At 56.8% G+C, this 18814-nt stretch overlaps 1 protein-coding gene across 5 annotated transcripts in view; it reads right to left on the bottom strand.

Annotated features, from left to right (window-relative positions):
• Positions 1–11412, bottom strand: part of CDK18 (cyclin dependent kinase 18) — a 28285-nt gene extending 16873 nt beyond the window's left edge. Inside the window, exon 1 of one of the 5 annotated variants that reach the window (XM_042256981.2) lies at positions 11264–11412. Coding sequence is in view for 3 of the 5 variants with exons in the window: in XM_042256982.2 (XP_042112916.1) it covers positions 7753–7973 (221 nt within the window). In the remaining 2 variants the exon portion in view is untranslated. Of the gene's footprint in view, positions 1–7752; positions 9613–9658; positions 11116–11263 lie in introns of those variants that run through there. The other 4 variants (XM_060396283.1, XM_042256982.2, XM_060396282.1 and 1 more) reach the window with 4 other exon arrangements.
• Between the last annotated feature and the right edge of the window lie 7402 nt (positions 11413–18814).

Raw genomic sequence — 18814 nt, 5'->3', positions numbered from 1 at the left:
GACCCAGAACTAACCCCCGCCCTCCGGCTGGGACGCCTGGAAGACCCGGGCGGGCAGATCCTGGAGACAGAGGAGGCTGGCAGAACATCCCATGGCCTCCCTCTCACGGGAGTTTGGCTGCAGGCTGTTGCAGAGGCCGAGGTCAGCTTTTCCTCCTAAATCTCAGGGAAGCCAGCTCTGAGACCCCTCAGGAAACCTTATGAGAAGACTCTTTGCCTTCCTCCTGAATAAAGCCCTCATTGGGACTTCCCTGTGGTCCAGTGGTTAAGAATCCGCCTGTCAGTGGAGGGGATGCGGGTTCGACCCCTGGCCTGCAAAGATCCCACGCGCTGCGGACCAGCTGAGCCTGTGCTCCGCAACAAGAAAAGCCCGTGCACCGCAGCTAGGGAAGGCTGGTGCCCAGCCGCAAAGACCCAGCACAGCCAAAATAACAGAGATGCAGTTCATTTTTAAAAATCCCTGATTCGCAGCCTGCAACCCAGGGCCCTTCAGAGACCGCACTGCCTTCCTCTGGGGCTCAGCTCTCCCCACTCGTCACCGTGCGGTTCGGGTCCCAGGTCTCCAGAAGCCTCCCCAGGCGGGCACCCTCCCGACGGGCACACTCGTGAAAGTGCATCATCCACGGGGAGGACTCTGCTCACGCCCCTTACCAGGCGCGCTTCGACCCCCAGGCTAGCTCCGACAGCAGGCTGGCCGTTTCACCAGCGCTTGGAGCACCTACCGAGTTCCAGGTGTGCGAGCGCTTTTTCAAGTCCACCCTTTTGCTTTGTTTTCTTTTATTTTAGGCCTCAGTCTCTGTGAGCCCAGGGCTAGGGGATGAAGGAAGTAATTTCCAACTGCCCGCTTTCCGAAGCCCCGAGGGTCTGTCCCTCGTTCCCAAAGGCTGACCGCCAGCTGTGGCCCTCATGACACTCTCTGCTGCCCACCTCCTGGCCCTGTCTCGGCCACTCTGGGCCCATGGGCAGGTTTTAAAAATAACCAGGGGCCACGGCTGACCAAGTCTGCACACGTCACGTGCTGGGACTTCAGAGACACCCCTTCCCCTAGCAGAACCGTGCCTGCAGGGAGCTGGCAGATAGCATCTCTTCCTGCACCCTCTCACTGACCCTGCCCTGCATGGCTTGAGGCTTTAGTTTCCCTAGCTTGTAACAAACCTCAGGGGAAGCCAGTCACCCCATGACCACCAGGAGTTGGGAGGAAGCGGGGAAGCAGAGGCCCTGGAGCCCTCATCACTCCTCATCACTCACTTTGCTCTGTGAGCTCCAGCATCGGGGAGAGGCCGTCAGCCTGCGCCTTTCTGAGGGGCCGGGATCCAGGGGACAGAGAGGCCTGTGGTCACCCTGCCAGTGAACAGATGCTCTGGACGCAGGGACAGGGCTCAGAGAAGATTCCCACAGCTCCTACCAGAATGCGTGGGGGCAGGTGGAGAAGGCTTTCCAGGAGCAAGCTGGGCTGATCTGCAGGGAGCTGGTCAGGAGGCGGCTGTCTGGGGCCCAGGGTCGCCCCTGTCCTAGACAAGTGCACCCAATTCTTCCCCTGGCAATGGAAGCAAGGTGGGCTGGGGCAGAGGGGACGGCTTCCGGCCAGCAGTCACTTCCCCAGGGAGGCCTGTGCGGGCCTTGGGAGGGCAGGCGCCACAGCATGGTGAGGGACGGCGTCCTGCCTGATGCAAAAGTCCCACCGTGAGGGCCACGTGCCGCCCGGGCCTGCTGTCAGAAGGCTCTGCAGTTTGGAGTCATGGGAGGAGCCCCAGCTCTCCCATCTACTAGCGCTGTGACCTGGGAAGACCTCGGCTTCCTTATCTGCAAAATGGGGAGAATGTCCAACCCCCTCTCCAGTTGCCACCAGCCGCGAGACCTGACTTTCTCATCTGCCTTCTGATGACGTCACTTCCCCATTTTAAATCCTTCAGTATTAACACCACCCTCAGGAAAAAGTCCAAACTCCAGCGGCCAGAAGACTAGGCCTCTTGTGTTTTGACCCCTGTCTCCTCCTGGTCTCTGCTCTCAGCCCTCCCTGGAGGGTCCCGCTTTCAGGAACACAGCTGACATTCTCAGAGGAAAGCACCCTCCTGGCCACCCCTGGGAAGGCCTTCCTCACTTTTCCCTCAGTAAAACTGCTCCCAGACTCAGCTGCTGCTTCCCCTGGGAGGCTGCACGTGGCCGCCCCCCCTCCCGGGAAGTAAAACGAGATGGCTGCAGACTGACATGTCCTTCAGGGCAAGAGCATGGACTCAGGCAGCTTTGCTTCCACGGCCTCAGGCGCTTAGCCGGTGTTGGTGGAATGAATGGACACACTGAATTAGACCATAGCTGGTGCGCTGTTACTGCTCGTTTGAGCCTCTCCTCTACATTTACACATCAGACTCATTGAAGACAAAGGCCTTGACCCCCCAGGACACTCTGTTGGTGTACAGACCCTTTCTTCCACTCTCAAGCAGGCCAGGTCCTGCTGCTACGTTTCTCTTCCCCTTGTCAGGCCAGCCCCAACTCTTAGCAGGTGGGACTTGAGCCCACGTGGGTGGCCTGGCCCTGCCCTCTTCCTGGGGACACGAAGGCAAGCCTGGGGGCCCATCGGCCAGCCCAGGGCTCCCTGAGACATCTTTCCTCTTCGGTTCTCCTGACTCTCCATGGGAATGGGAACCCAGGGACCGGTGCACCAGGGACAAGGGGAAAGCCAACCAAGTGTTTGCATCTTCAAGGCTCAAGGCAGACGTGACCTCTTCCTCATATGCCTTCTGCCACACCCCTCGTATTCTCTCTAGCCTGAAATTCTGCTGGCCACGTGGGCCCCTGGGCTCCCACGGCATTCTAGATGTCCCCAAGCAGGGCACTCGGCTTGCTGTATTGTAACTGCTGGCCTGTCTGTCTCCCTAGTTTGCCTGTGGGCGGGTTAAGGGCAAGGACTGGTCTGACTCATCATTACACCCCTAGCCCCTGTCACAGGGCCTGGCATCACGCACACCCTCGAAAGAACAGTGAGTGAATCTACGAAAACCGAGCGCTCCTGGTTTGGGGAATGTTTGGAGGTAAGCGGGCCGCCCCGAGGCTGCCAGTTGCCCACTGGACTCCAAGACTCAGCTATAAGCTAGGTTCCTTCCCCAGGGCAGTGGGGGCGTGGGGTGGGGGGCTGGAGCAGAGACGGCAGCTTCCGGCCCAGCAGCCGCGCTCCCACTGAGGTCTGCGCAGGCCTTGGGGTGGGCAGTTGCCACAGCTCGGTGAGGAATAGACAAGGGATGGAGACGATCCTCAAGAGAGGTTCCAGCTGAACATGTAGTGCGTTGGGGCTCCCAGGTCTTGTGGGGAGGGGGCTTGGCAGGCCCCGGGCCCTCCTCCTGGGCTCCCATCCCCCAGGGGCAGATTTCCAGGGCCTTACAGGTCACTTAGACTACCTGGGCTCAGACCTTGACCTCGACCCCTACAGATGACCCCTCCTCACCCCAGACCGCGGCCTCAGCCCTGCTGACACTGTATCACTCTTTCTGGCTTCCTGGGGCTCAAGGAATGAAGCCACATATGTCATCTTCTGGCATTTTCTTTTTCGGCCTTTTTTGGACACCCAGCCAAGGCTGCCCTGGAATCTCTGGAGAGGCTGTGGATTTCTAAGAGATAAGGTGGGGCAAGGCACCCTTCTGTCAGCTCTGGTCCTAGCCATCCCAGACACCCCAGACCAGAGGCGGGAGCAAGGAGCCAGGGCAGGCAAGACCTCTGTCTCCTACGTCTGCTTCCAGACCAGGCCCACCCCAGCTCTCACTCCTTTCAGCAGCGTGCATTAAAGAAAGACCCTCAAGGAAAGTCCCTCACCTACCATCAGTGTTTTTAAAATTCCAGAGTCTGGAGCCTTTTCTTAAGTCTTCCTTGCTAAATCTCGGTGGAAACACCTCATCTGTTGCCACTCTGTTTGCCTAAGCACAAAGCCTGATGCCCACCATCCTCTGTTCAACCAACAAGAGGAGAAATAAAGAGCAGCCAGGTCACCCTCCCTTTAGTCTTCCCTCATCCAGACTGAACAACCTGTCGCGGGGTCTTTGTTAACATCTCTGGTTTTCTCACCACACCCAACTTTAACAAACGGCAGGGGCTTTCAAGCGCGCATCCCAGGGGAACAGCTGCCTCACGAGTAGTGAGGGGGCCGGAGGGGAGGGTTTCCCACATCTCCAGACCACATTCCTATTTATACTGCACTCCCCACCACCAGTCTGGCCCAGCGACGCCACGCCCACGTTCTGAAGGACCCTGGCCAACATTCTCCACCCTTCAGAGCACGCTGGCCCCCGCACACTCAGCGTGGCCTCCCTCTCACCCAGCGGGGTCCAGGCAGCTGCTGCAGCCACCACCACTGCCCTACTCCTCTCTGTCTCCAAGGCCCGCTCTGGGACAACTCTGAACATCCCGTGCTTTGGATGTCCCGTCAGCGGCACCACTCAGAGCAGGGTTCTCCCAGTCCTGGTCTCATTCCACAAACACCTGCCCGGCTCCAGGCTCCAGGCTCCAGGCTCCAGGCTCCGTCCCAGGCTCTCTTTACGTCTCCCCTCCCCCAGCCCCTGGTTCTCCGGCTTCCTCCTCCCTCCCCTGTCTGGGAGCTCACTTCCTCTACCTGGCCCTGAATGTCATGCTGCTCAGAGTTCCCTCTTCGGTCCTCTGTTCTTCCGCCCCTACGCTCATCCTGGTGACCTCAGGCTTTCCTGCAGTGGAAATCACCACCCATGTGCTGATGACTTCCAGATTCGCAGCTCAGGCCCCACCAAGCCCCTGTGCCTCACACACAGGCCCAAATGCCTGCTGGGCACCTCGGTCTGGATGTTCCCCCAGGGTCTGGGATACTAGAATTACCCCCCTGGGCCTAGGACAGTCCCTGAGACAGCAAGTAGTTTGAGATGTGTATTTAAATGAAAAGGGCATTTGTGTACAACTTGTAAACGCTGTGTGCTAGACATATGTGTGTCATACATGTACACCCTATAAATACATGTAGACAAACACTGTACGTAGACATAACCCAGCAGGACACACACAACATATATATATATATTCCAGAAGGTTCTAAATTAAAATGCTAACAGTAGTTATCTAACTGGGTGACAGAATTATGGGTGATTTTAATACCTCCTTTTTGCTTATTTGCAGCTTCTAATATTTCCATAATGAACTTCCATTGCTTATGTTAAAAGAACAACGCTTCTTTCTAAATGAAAAGAAAGTATTTTTAGATAGAGATTCCAGAACTGTTTAGTGCAAACCTTGGGAGAACTATGATTATCTAAGCAGGGTGGGCAAGCGTTCCCGTAAAGGCCAGACTGCCAGTATTTTAGGCTTTGTGGCCATACGGTCTCTGCTGCCGTCACAAGCTCTATCCCCCTAAAAGTACCCACAGACAGGATGGAAACGAATGCGTGGCTGTGTTCCAGTAAACCTTCACTCGTGGACACTAAAATTCATATATTATGTAATTTTCAAGTGTCACAGAATATTACTTTCATCTTTTGAATTTTTCCCAACCACTTAAACCTATAAATATCATTCTTAGCTCACAGGTCAGACTAATATAGGCTGGATTTGGCCGAGAGCCATGGTTCTTCAAGCCTTGCCCTTGGGCATCCGTGCCTGTATGATGTTTGAATCCCACACCCACTGCCTTGGGAAGTACTTTCTCTCCTCCCGTCTGACAAGGAGGAGGCCTTCCAGGGCTTCCTCATCCACCAGAGCTGTGGCAAGGGCCAGCTACCCCGGCCTCAGCTGGGGGAAGGCCCTGCACTTCAGAGTTTGGGGGATCAAGAGTCCCTCCTGGGGTCTCTAAGGGCAGCTCCCCTCGCCAGCAGGATTGTCAAAAGCTGGAACCGCAAACCAGCCATCCAGGACGGGGCTCTAGGAACCCTCAGGTCTGTGCCCTCATCGACCAGGTGAAGAAGGGAAGACTCAGAAAGGGGAGCGGCCTGCCCAAGGCCACTTGGACGACAGGGTAGAGCCAAACTAGAACCGAGGGCTTGTGACTCTGCGCTCAGTGCCCGTTCTGCTCCCTGGGGTTGGAAAGGACAGCAAGGGTCTGGCCAGAGATGGCATTCCTTGCACCAGGCACCATGATCAGGGACATCAGCCGTTCACTGGAGAGCCGCCTTGCCCAGGGAAGCAGCCAGGCAGGTCTGGCGTCAGCCCAGAGCGTGGCACCCGGCCCAGCCGTGGCAAGGGGTGCTGCCAGCTGAGCTCCGTGCCAGGAACAGGGAGGGGCTTAGGGCCCCCTTTCCTGGCCTCGGCCCATGGCCTGCTGGTAGGGGGGCTCTAGGGACCCAGCACTGCTGATGTCACGAGTGTGACGCCCTCCAGCATAGGACCTACTCCCTACCTGCTCCCAGGTGCTGGATCCTGCCAGGATGTGGGGAAGGACAGCTACGGCCCCCCTCCCCAGGCCTGCTCTCTCAGCAAGAATCTCCTTTGCTGGGTGGCCAGGGCCAGAAAGGAGAAGCAGCCCTGTTTCCTGAGGGGACCCCCAAAGAAAGAAAAGGGGAGGTTCCTTTATGGAAGCGAGGGGTGAGGACAGAAATCATTCTGGAGCTTTGCCAGAGCTTCTCGCGATAATGATAACATGGAGAGGGTGCTTGGGGTAAGGGAGCGTGGAAATGTTTTAAGAACAGAGTTTCCTCCCCAGCTGGGGGCCTGAGCCCAGGGATCAAGGAGAGGGCAGGGTTCTGAAAACTGCCAAATGCGGTCCACTGACCCCGTCTGCCACCAGCCCTTGGTCACGACACCAGGTAAGGCAAGAGGCGAGGAGTACCGTTGACATGATCTCATCGGAATTCTTACAACCACACGAGGCAATACTGTTCCTCTCTCCATTTTCTAAAGAAGGAAACTAAAACTTGGGTGAGCAAGGTCCTTCACCTAAGGGAACCACTTCCTGAGCAACAGGGGCAGGATTTGAACTGACCCCAAAGTTCAAACACTGCCCCCACCCATGGCGGGCAAGAGACACACCCTCCACACACAAAAATGAATGAACATACCAGCGTGCCATCGTTAGCAGGCCACCCAGGACTTCCCTGGTGGTCTAGAGGCTAAGACTCCAAGCTCCCAAAGCAAGGAGCCCAGGTTTGATCCCTGGTTAGGGGACCAGGTCCCACGTGCCACAACTAAGAGTCTGCATGCCATAGCTAAAGATCGCACGTGCTGCAGGAAGAGCGAGGATCCTGCGCGCTGCAACTAACACCCAGGCAGCCAAACAAATAAATATTTTTAAAAAGCATCGGTTTCTTTGGAAGGAATGATGCTAAAGCTGAAACTCCAGTCCTTTGGCCACCTCATGCGAAGAGTTGACTCATTGGAAAAGACTCTGATGCTGGGAGGGATTGGGGGCAGGAGGAGAAGGGGACGACAGAGGATGAGATGGCTGGATGGCATCACTGACTCGATGGACGCGGGTCTGAGTGAACTCCGGGAGTTGGTGATGGACAGGGAGGCCTGGCGTGCTGCGATTCATGGGGTCGCAAAGAGTCAGACACGACTGAGCGACTGAACTGAACTGAACTTGTCTATACTGATCCCTCTATTTCCAGGAAAGACTTTATTTAACATCAGAAGGGTGGGGTGGGAGCACAGGGTGAAACCACTCTCCAGAGTTCCCAGGCTCACCACTGCCCTTCAGAGGTTCAGGCCAATGTCTCCAAGACCAGGGTGTCCTGTCTTACCAGGGCCGCTCATGCTGTCAGGGAGCCTGAAGACCCTCTTGAGTTCAAAGGTGCTTCTCACCCTACCTCCTTACCGCTCCTCCTCTGCAGACGGGACCCTGAAGACGTCAGGAGCTGGGGGGCTCTCCTTCCGACGGGAGGTCTGGCCGAGATGCTCCCACAGCGCCCCCTCTTCGTAGTCTGCTGCTGAGCCACAGGCCAGCCCCCGGCTCCGCCGTGATCCTGGGTCCCAGGCTGTCTGAGCAGCCATGAGCCCAGCCTTAGAGCTGGCTTCTGTGTGCGTGCGAGGGCACATGCGCTGTGGGGCCCACGGCAAGACCTTGGTCTGCTCCCACCCCCAGAGATGGGAAAGTGCCTACTCAGCAGCTGATGCCAGGAGGGCGAAGGGTCCAGGGTGGACAGAAGAGAAATGTGACTCACGCCCAAAGGGGCGAAGCTAATTAGGTGAGTCTGGATCCAGGCCAGCCACTCCCTCCCAGACAACAGAGCAGAACTGGGCCCACAGTTGAGCACTGGGGGAGGGTCTTCTTACCCCAGGGAAGGGAGGCCTGGCGCAGGGCCCTCAGAGCAGGAGGCTGTTAGCTTTCCAGCCCCGACAGCCCACCTTACTCCTCTTGGAAGCTGAGACAGAGGGGAGGGTAGAGTCCCACAGCACAGACCCCTGGTCCCCTCCTGGCAAGCTCTCATCTACCAGTTCTCATCCACCTAGCCCCCACTCTCTTACACAGGGATGTCCTCCTCAGTCTGGAGGAATGGAAAAGATAATGCTAAGGGCCCAGCTTAATAAGATTAGGAAAGCCTGCCTCCATCTCTACCCAAAGCCAGGCACAGTGCGATAACTAGGAATTCATTCCCAAACAACAAATAAAGCCACTGGTTATTTGCCCTTTGCCAGGTGCCAGGCACTGTACATTACTTCATTTAATTCAGGTAACAACCCTCCCTGTTATAACCTCCATTTCACTGGTGAGGACACAGGCTGGGAGAAGCTCAGGGGTTTGCTGGGAGAGAGGACTCACACAGTGAGCGCTTGCTGGGCTGGCCCTCTCCTTTAGATCTCAAACTCAGGGAAGGAAAAAACGAATCAGAGAAGGGATAGGTGGAGATACTGAACAAAAGTCCAAAGCAGGGTGATCCCAGAAAGTAGAGGCCAGACTGGGGTAGGAGCTGGGAGGAGCCAAGCCAGGCATGGGGCCTGTCTACTTGGGCACAGGGAAGTCAAATCACCAGAGGACAGTCTGGGTCTGTAGGGAAAACAAATACAGACATAAAGGCAGCTCCCTCTCCTCGAGGCCCAAGGTGGGGGAGGTGGGGGGCACTTCCAAGGCAGGCAGCCTGATCCCATGAGGTCTTAGACCAAGAACTTAGTTGCTCCTCAGATCGGGTGCCTCTCTCCCACGACCCATGGAGAAGCCACGCTCTGCCCAGCACAGGACAAGTGGGAGCCTCCTTACTCAGAGCCCCAGCCCTCATCCTTCCTTCTCCAAGGACCAGACATCTCCGGAGTAGGCTGGGGTCTCCCTTGACGGGGGCATGGGCTAAGAGCCAGGGGCCTTGAGGTCAGAGGAAGTGGGACCCCACACATGTGGATCTGGGGAAAGTCGGTGTCGCAGAGTCCCTGTTGCCTCACCGTAAAGTGGGATAATAATAACAGCTGTGGCAGCGCTACTGGTAAAGAACCTGCCTGCTAATGCAGGAGATGGAAGAGACGCGGGTTCAGTCCCTGGATCAGGAAGATCCCCTGGCGGAGGGCATGGCTTCCCACTCCAGTATTTTTGCCTGAAGAATCCCATGGACAAAGGAGCCTGGAGGGCTACAGTCCACAAGGTCACAAAAGTTGCACATGGCTAAAGTGACTTAGCAAACACTCATGCACAAATAACACCGACCTCATGAAGTTGTGTGACACACTGCTTGGCCCCCAGTAGATAATTGATAAACGGCAGCCACTAAGGCATTAAGAAATCAAATGTAACTTACTGAAAACTTCTCCGGCTCTGGAAACCCCAGTAGGTTTGGGAAGAATGAAGGCTCCTGGCTGGGGATGGGCAGCCAGAGGGGAGAGTCCCAGGAACTCAGCGGGAGGGGAGTTTGCAGGGCTGGGGGGAGATCAGGCTCACAGGCTCATCAGGTGCACAGGAGCTGCCTGGACCAGAGTAACCTGAGACAGAAGCTCTCCCGTGGCAAGGTGACTCTCTCTCCAGAACACCTTGGGATGCAGACCCAAACCTAGGAGCCAGTATTGTGGGGGGGCCATCTTTGCCTTCCCCCAACCCTAAGCAAGGGGGTCTCAGACACCCCCTCTCCCCCGCCCAGGTCAGAGGAAAGGTAGGGGATCTCTGAGGATGCGGCTGTCAGCCAGATATTCCAGCATCCTCCTAAGGATTCTGCTCCCCCAGGCCAGTGTCCAGGAACGTGCTGTGTGCCCAAGCCCGGTGGAAAATGCCCCATGAACACGCTGAATCTCACGAGGCGCCGACACTGGCGGGCCAGGCCGGTGGTGTCAGTGAGTCACAGGGCTCAGGACGCAGTTGGGGAACTGCTGAGGACTGGGCTGGGGGTGGGGATGAGGTCCTGGGGAGCTGTCTCCCACTCATGCTGTAGGGAAGGAGTTCAGAGAGGATCAAAGGCCCCTGGTGCCCAGCAGGGTGTTGACCCCAAGCACTGGAGATGGAGATCGGTCGCTGTCTCAACTGTAGGATTCCCACCATAAGGCCTGCAGACAGCTCCAGAAACCCTGGCCCCCAACAGGCAGAGAAGAGAGGCCTCCAGCCAGAGCTGACTTCAGATTTTTGATTCCTATTATCTACCCCCCTCCCCAAGAATCCTCAGGCCACATCTCCCAACTGGCCACCCACCCTTCCCATGACTGAATTAACCCTTTGCCTGTTGCGGCCGGGTGGGCAAGGGGCATTGCCCCTTTGGTTGGCCAGGGAGAAAAGAGCCCCCTCAACCCCTGCATCCCCACACACCCCCTAGCGCTGGAAGCTGCAGGGCTTCAGGTGTCCTGTCCTTCCACCTTCACCCTAGGGCCCTGGCCTCCCACCCGCGCCAGCCTGCCTCTCTGGAAAGTTCACCGGAGCCCCGAAAGCCCTTCAAGGCGGGGTCTGGTCCCACACTGGCGGGTTCTCCCATTACCGGAGGCTCCTGACCCTTGCCCTTCCCAAGAGGAAGGGAGCAGAGAACGCGCCCGATTCCCGACCAGGTGAAAAACTTTGCTTCCTAGGAGCTCGGGGGAGGCCAAAGTGAGTCCCGCTGGAGACGCCCGGGAGGGGCGGCGGACCTGAGAAGGGAAAGCAGCCCTCCGTCCTAAGCCCCTGGACGCCGGGAGCCGGCCTGCGCAGGGAGGGCATCGCCCGCCCCCCAGCACGCCGGCCCAGCCGCCCGGCGATCGCCGACCTCCCCGCGTCGCCCTGGAGTCGCCCTGCAGCCCCGGCCCCCGGCAGGAGCAGACCTGCGCCTTTAAGAGCCGCTCGGCTTACCTTTGCCCCGTTTACCCGGCGCCGCGCTGCCCCCTCCTCCCGGGCCCCCCGCCCGCCCGCCCGCCCGGCCCGCCGGCCGCCGCGAGTCGCCCGCGGGACTCACCGCGCGTGTCCTGGGGGCCGCGGCGCGCCGGCTCCCGCCCGCGACAGCCGAGGGGCCGGGCCCTGCGCCCTGCTGGGGTCCCTGCCCGCGCCCGGAGCGGCGGCCGCCGGTCGGGAAAGGTGCGCGGCTCCCCGGAGAGGCTGCAACCTGAGCGGGAGGAGGAGGGGAGGAGGGGAGGGGGAGGGGGGAGGAGGGCGGGGCGGGGAGGGGAGAGCGCGGCCCCCGCCGGAGTTTTTCACACGCACGGCCCGACTCCGCCCCCGGCCCGCCCGCCCTGCCCACAGCCGCTGCCAATCCCTGGGGCTCGCTCTGCCCTGGTGCCCACCCCTCTTTCACATCTGGGAGCCAGGGTCCAAGCGCCTCTTCCGGTTTCGTTCCTCCGCCTGGCCTCCGTCAGCCCTCAGGGGCTGCCCTGAGCGCCGTGACCCGGGGATGAGGTCTCCAGACTTGGAGCACCCAGGGCTGGGGCCAGGGCACCGGGGAGGCTTTGGAGGGGTGGGGGGGATTTGCTGAGTGTCCACCTCTCAGTGAAGCTCTCCCAGCCTGGGTCTGACGCTGGATCCCAGCACCTGGCACCCCAGGAGCTAATGTGCACAGACAGGTCCCGTTGGTCATTTTTGCCTTTAGAGTTCTTGACAGCAGCAGTCCTGGCAGGGCTGTCCTTCTGTCCAATGGGACTTATCACTTACCTTCAGGTAAGTAAGGGCTTCCCTGGTGGCTCAGGCAATAAAGACTGCCTGTGATGCAGGAAGCCCAGATTCAGTCTCTGAGTCGGGAGATCCCCTGGAGAAGGGAATGGCTCCCCGCTCCAGTATTCTTGCCTGAGAAATCCCATAGCTAGGGGAGTGGTGGGCTACAGTCTATAGGGTTGCAAAGAGTTGGACTCTACTGAGTGACTAACACACTTGCACACAGATAAGTAAAGATAATCACCGCTCCCACTTCCTACCCCGAGGAGTAATTCAGTATCTCCTTTTGGAATAAAACCCTGCGAGCCAACTGAGGATTACCCAAGAAGGCTTACGGAATACCTCGTGCTAGGCCAACTTTCATTTTAGAGAAGGGGAAACTGACACCCAGAAAGGATATTGGATTGGCACAGTCTCACAAAGAGTTAGTGGCAAACCACGATGAGGACCTAAGCCAATGGCCACCTCCATCCCTGCTCCATCAGACTTCAGGGATCAAAGGAAAACTGGGATGGGATCAAGTGCCCAATCTGGCCCCCTCCCAGCACCACTTCCTCCTGAAGGCTGTGAGGAGAGGAGATGGTCACCAAATCGGGAGGTCTGTGGCCTCTGCCCTGCCGGTGGATGTAGCCTCTGCAGTCTGGGGCTCCTGGCAGAGGACTCTTGAGGAGGGGTAGTCCACAGTGGGGATGTGTTTCTGCTGAATGTTCTCTGACGATTGATCGAAAGTGACTGCCACTCTTTAAGTCCTAGACTCTGAGCCTGGGCCCTTTCTCTAGAGAGAGAGACTGAGTGGTTGAGAATAGGAAAAATTTCTTTCTGGAAGACATGGGCCTGAGATCTGCCCTCTGACATCAGCCTGCATCCAGCTTGCTGCACAAGCTCTCTCGTGACTCCACAGGGCTTGGACTTGGGAGGGAGAAGAGAGACAGTGGGCCCGTTGGGACAGTGACCCGGCGAAGGGCCTCCCAACTCTTTGCTCCCTCTGTCTTCTCTGCCAGCACATGCATATTTCCTGGGCCCGTGTGCTCTATAAGAATAAATCTGCTGCGTGCTGAAGGGGTGCAAAGAACGATGGTCTGGAGCAAAGTCTCCTGGATCTGGAGACTCCAGGCTTTCAGAAGCACAGCAACCTGCCTGGCTCCATAATCCACCTGTGTGATAAGAATACAGGCATGCAGGGAGGGGTCCAAGCAGTGGCAGGGCAGGAGCTATGCTGAAGAACTGTATTTTAGAGGATTAGAGAGAATGAGGCTAAAGGAACCAGGGGCGTATATGTAGTTAAGAGGTTTCAACAAAACTTTACTGATCATCTCTTCTTTGCAAACAACAGCCGATTCTCTAGGCACAGAAGATGAATGAAATGCCGCCCTGCCCTCAGGGAGCTCACTCTCCCATGGGGCAGTAAGTGACCAGTTCCTGGGCTGGAGGGCCAAGGTCAGAGCTGTGGCCGCCTGGAGGGGTTGTTTTGTTACTTGAGCGCAGGGTTACAGGATGAGAGGACAGTGGAGGGGAGGAAGGGCTTTTGTGTTTTTCCAGCAGGGATAATATCAAGTGCAAAGTGCAAGGGTGGAGAATCTGGCCACACAGCTCTGCGAGGCCAGAGCTTAGAGTGGGGCTGGAGGTGACTTCACAAAGGGAGCAGGTGCTCGGGGCTGAAGAGCCTTCTACGTGCACCAGGGCTAATGAGCCAGGGTCCTCTCCTACAAAAGGAGGCAAGCTAGAACATTTCAGAGGAAAGAGAAATCACCCAGTCTGTGATTTAGGATACGCTCTCTGGTAGTCAAGTGGAGGACTGATGTGGGGTCGAACTGGGAGATGAGAAGCCCAGTTTGGAGGCCGAATCTGATGAAACATCATGAGGAGTAGCAGCAGAGAGGAGGGGAGGAGAGGCAGTTAGGAGACAGGGTCATGGCACTTTGTGCCTAGAAGATAAGGGATCAGAGTGTCCTGGTGTGGTAAGCCAAGCTGGGAACTTCTTTGGGACACCTTGACTCCCAGAACCTCCTGTGTACCCTTGGGCAAGTGACTTAAACTTTCTGAGCTGAGTTTTGCAATCTGTAAGTAAAGATACTAAAATTAAAGTGTGTAGTTGTGGTACATATTAAACATAATGTATGCCAAGGCACAGGGTTCGGCTTGTAACAGGACCTCAGCACATGGTAGATGTATTTACCTTTGTCCATTCAACTAACATTTATTGAGCATCTGCTATGTGCCAGGGTCTGTAGTGGATCCTTGGGATTTAAATCTCAGTGCCTGTTCTCATGCAGGTGAGCGTCCCCAGGAAGAGAGATGTGCAGGGGAAGAGCTGCACAGCAAGGTGATACGGGGCCCAGGAGACTCAGGGACACCTTCACAGAGGAGAGGGGACAGCTGAAATGATGGAGAGTCTGCGACCTGCTCAGACTGTCCCGTCGCCCCCACCCCCTGACCTGGGATTGCATTTCAGCATCTTTGAAATCTTCAGTTTTGACGGCAAAGCCTTGCTCCTTGGAGTTGGGCGGGGGGAATGGGCTGTAGATGGGTGTCTCTATGGGGTCTGAGTGGCAGATGGAGCCTCAGCAGCCCCCGGGAAGGGCACGAGCACATGGACAGGTAGGAGGGGAAGCCAGGTGAGAGGGACCATGGGCATGTGGGCGGAGTTTGCTAGCTGGGTGAAGAGCCTGTGTGCACGTGTGAGTGTGTGGCTCATCCTGATTCTTCTGCTCCCTTTCTCTGTTCTTTGGAAAGTTGCCTCCAAAGCCTCAGATGTCCCCACCATTCTCCTGTGCCTATTTTCTTTCCATCCATCTCTCAACAAGCCGAGCTTAGTAGAAACCGCACTGCCTGGGTCCTCCACTAAGGAGGGACTCCCCGCCCTGCCGCCCCATCAGGTAAGACCTCGGGCTGTAAAGCCACATAGACATGTGACCTTGGGCAGTTACTCACGTCTCCTGCTTGCCCGTCTGCAACATGAGGATGGTAACGGTCCCTCTCTCCTGAGGCTGTTGTGAGATGTAAACCTGCGCCCAATCAATGCTTTCTTCCGTTCTCTGCAGCCCAATAACTGTCTCCTTGCGGAGAGTCAGACAAGACTCAGCTGGGGCTTCTCCTGGCACCCTAGCCCCCGGGGCCCCTCTTCTGCAGACCCCTCTGCTCTGCTAACCTAGAGGGTCTGCGGCTTTCCTGGGAGGCTCTGGCGGCCCCAGCACGACAGGCTGGGAGGCCAAGCAGCATGACCGTGGGGGCCCAGGGGCAGCCCAGGGCACTCCTTGCCCCATTCAGTCCCTCCTCCCTGCTGCCAGCGACAAGCCACTGCCCTGCAGGTAGGACAGACATCCCTGCGCCCTGAGGGCTGAGTGCCAAAGCTGGAAACAGCTCTCCCTCACAGACTGTGTGGGCAGCTTCTGAAAAACCAAAGTTCAAGCCCGCCCCACTTTCTCCTGGGAGGCGCAGCATCCAGACAGGGAGAGCTCAGCCAGCAGAGAAACCCCCTTCCTGCCCCAGTGCCTCGGGCTCTCCTCTCTGACCCCACCCTCACCCCGGCAGACACAGTTTCCCGAAGCACTTGGCGGGCCCTGACCTCACTCTGCCCCTAAGGTGCAGGAGTCATTTCCTTTTCTGGGCCTCAGTTTCCTCTGCAAAATGGGAATAAAGTGAATGCTTGCCTCTCGGGAGGATTCTATGAGAGAAAGAATGCAGAAGTGCTTCCTTAACTGTAGGAAGATCTGCACGTGTGTAGATCATTAGTGTTTGGCCAAAGGGCCCTTCTTAGGGTTCTAGGAGACAAGCAAAGACAAGAGAATTGAGAAGTAAGGACAGAGAGAAACTCTCCCGAAGGGCATATGTGTCCTTGGCAGGGAGGAGGGAGCGTGGCAGCAGAGACCTGAGCCCACAGGCTGGACCCCTGTGGCCTTGCTCCTTAGGCTGTACCAGTGGGCTGGAAAAGCAGGATGTGGCTGGACTCAGCCAGTTCTCACTCCTCCTCTAAATAGACCCAGGCCAAATGTTTTCCAGTGATCTGTGGAGAGTGAGGATGAGTAGGAGAAAAATGTCATTTACCTGATTCCATTATGATTCTGGTAGAAGGCCTAGGAGTTTCCACTTAATCACCGCACCGAACATCACATCCTCTCTTCACTGTCTGTGCCAGATGGACAGGCACATTTGTACTTGTGCCTGTGCACACACATGCACACACACACACACGCACACTGCACGACCACTCCAGACTTCAGATGGGGTAACAGCTGCATCCCTAGAGGGTTCTAGGACAGGGCGGGCACATAAACAGAGCCAGCCAATCACAGTCCCGTTGACCCTAGCAACCATCAGACCAATTAGAACCCCACCCCTGTATCCAGCAGTACCTCCCAAACATTACACACACACACACACACACACACACACACAGCCTTCAGGTTGCTGCATTGCCACGGCAACGAAAACACCACATACAGCCAAGAAAATGGGAAAGTGACCCTTGGCAATGAGACCGGACAGACACTGGGATGAGAATGCAGGCAACACAGGCTGGGGTTGGGACACTGAGTAGGGTCCCCATGCAGGACGAGGGAGGAGAAAGAGCTGGTTCACCAAGACTTTCCAAGCCCGTGCTTTAGCCATGGGCCTCCGTCTCCTCATCTATGGACGAGCGTCAAATGCTCCTGCTTGTATTACATTATGTGCTCAGAGCATGTAATCACTTTTCAGCTAATTAATAGGGATGGAAACTATAGGCTACGTTTTTAGAAAAACCTGAAGAGATGTGAGACTTCTGAGTAAAAAGAGAGTTGATAGGTCCCCAGAAAGACCTAAAATCAAGTCCTAAAATTCAGCTCATGAATTTACTGTGAGTTGGAACTCAGATCAACTTGAGAACACTTACTTGGGACGTACCATTTGCCAGGCACAGATGCTGATTTTGGCCGTGGCTGGGCAGCCTTCAAGGGGCCTGCAGCGCGTCTTGGTGGAGGCGACTGGAAAGGTCCAGGAGACCAGCGAGGTGGGCCTGAAAGAGGTGCCGGTACGGACGGCAGACTGCCTGCAGAGAGCACTCGGGCCAAAGAGAAAGCTGAGGCTTCGAGCCTCGCGCTCCACTGGCTTTTTGCTTCCACACCTCAGACTCCTCCCTTCAGTCAGCTGCCAGCAGGATCTTAGTTAAGAGTGAAGAGCAGACAGTGGAATCCTCTGCCCAGCTGTGTGATGGCTCCCAAACAGTGGGCCTCCAGCCCCCAAGGCCCTTCAGAGCTCGGTGAACCTGAGGGGCTCCCTTCCCAGAGTCACCTGGGCGCAGTTTATCTCTTTCCTCTGGGGGACTCCGGGCCTCTTTCAAGCTCATTCAGGGAGTCGCTTGTGGAGGCATGGCCTGCGAGGCCCCCGGGTGAGCCAGCCTCTGCCTCCCTCGCCCGCTCATCCTGACCTCCCCCGCTGGGGTATGCCTGGCCATGTCAATCTGCATGAGTTCTCTTGCACACCTGCTGTATTTCACTGTGGCTTTGCTTATGTGGTCCTCACCAGCTAGAGAGGCTTCCTCCTGGGGTCTAGTTAACGCCTCCTTGTTCCTCAAAGCCCAGCTCAGGAGTCACCGCCTCTTCGATGCTGTCCAGACAGGCTCAATCACTCCACAGCCTGGATCAGTTCTGCTCCGTCTACACACTTCTCTCCCCGAGGGCCTCCTGATACCTGGGGACTCTATCTGTCTTCTGTACTACGCTGTGAGCTTCCTAAGGCCAGACACCACAACGAGCCTTTGTATTCCCAGGATCTAGCATTTAACAGGTCTGGAGAATCAAAATGGTGAGACTGAATTGGCAGAGGAAAGAGCGGACAAAGGAGGGGAAGAACAAGCCAGCAGCCTTGACCAGAGAGGGTACCAAGAAGGAAGGAGGCATCGGGAGGGGCCTGGCAGTCAAGCTGGTGAGGGACTGAAAATCACCATCGAATTTGGCAACTAGGAATCAAACAGTCCCACTTCTCCCAGAGCTCATCCAGCTCTAGGATGAAAAGCCCTGGGCAGATGGAGGTGGTCAGTCACTCAACATCGGCGACCTTGATGAGGGCAGTTCTGCGGGCGGGGGTGGGCAGAAGCCTGATGTGAGGAGCCGAGGAGTGATGGAGGCGGGGAAGGGAGATTAGGGTGCTATGACTGCTGAGTTGTTAGGCTGTGCTGAGAGGGGAGAGCAGGCAAAAACCTGGGCGACTCCCCAGCCCCACCGCTCCGGAGAGACAGCAGACAAAGCCGTCAGGAGCACTGTGGGCATCCGGGTGCCTTCTTCCCGAAGGGCTCCAGCCCCGCCGCCCGACTGTTCCTCCCAACACCCTGATCCCCAGAGCGGCAGCTGCGGCCTCTCTCCTCTGTGTATTTTGTCCACTGAGCCCAGCAGATTCTGCTTGGACAGCTTGGGGGTCCTCTCTTCTTTGGAGTTGTGAAAGTCTTCTTTGAATCTGTGTATCCTGTTCAAATAATTAGATCCTGAACTTCTCAAAGGCAGGGACGATGTCCTCCCCCCCGCCTCCCCTTTCCTGCCTTCAGTAAACACTAATTAAGTGCTGTCTCTCCAGCGGTCACGATGACGGCTAGAGTTCCTGCTCTCAGCTGTCTCACAGTCTGGGTTCAGGAGACCTGAACGTGGAGAATTTTATACCCTGGAGCCAGCAGAGAGCTTCAGAGAGTCTGTAAAAACCCATCCTGTTATATGCCAATACTGACTCGGGGTGTGTGTGTGCGTGCGTGCGTGCGTGCGTGCGTGTGTGTGTGTGTGTGTGTGTGTGTCAGAGATGGAGACTGCATGGGGGACTCTACAAATGAACACATTCAAGCGGAGTCAAGCAGCTGGATCCGAGTCTGATCTGTGTGGTATGGCAAATTACTCTCCAC

Source organism: Ovis aries, chromosome 12 (genome assembly GCF_016772045.2).
Source record: "Ovis aries strain OAR_USU_Benz2616 breed Rambouillet chromosome 12, ARS-UI_Ramb_v3.0, whole genome shotgun sequence".
NCBI lineage: Eukaryota > Metazoa > Chordata > Mammalia > Artiodactyla > Bovidae > Ovis > Ovis aries.
This window is presented reverse-complemented; position numbering and strand designations above follow the sequence as displayed.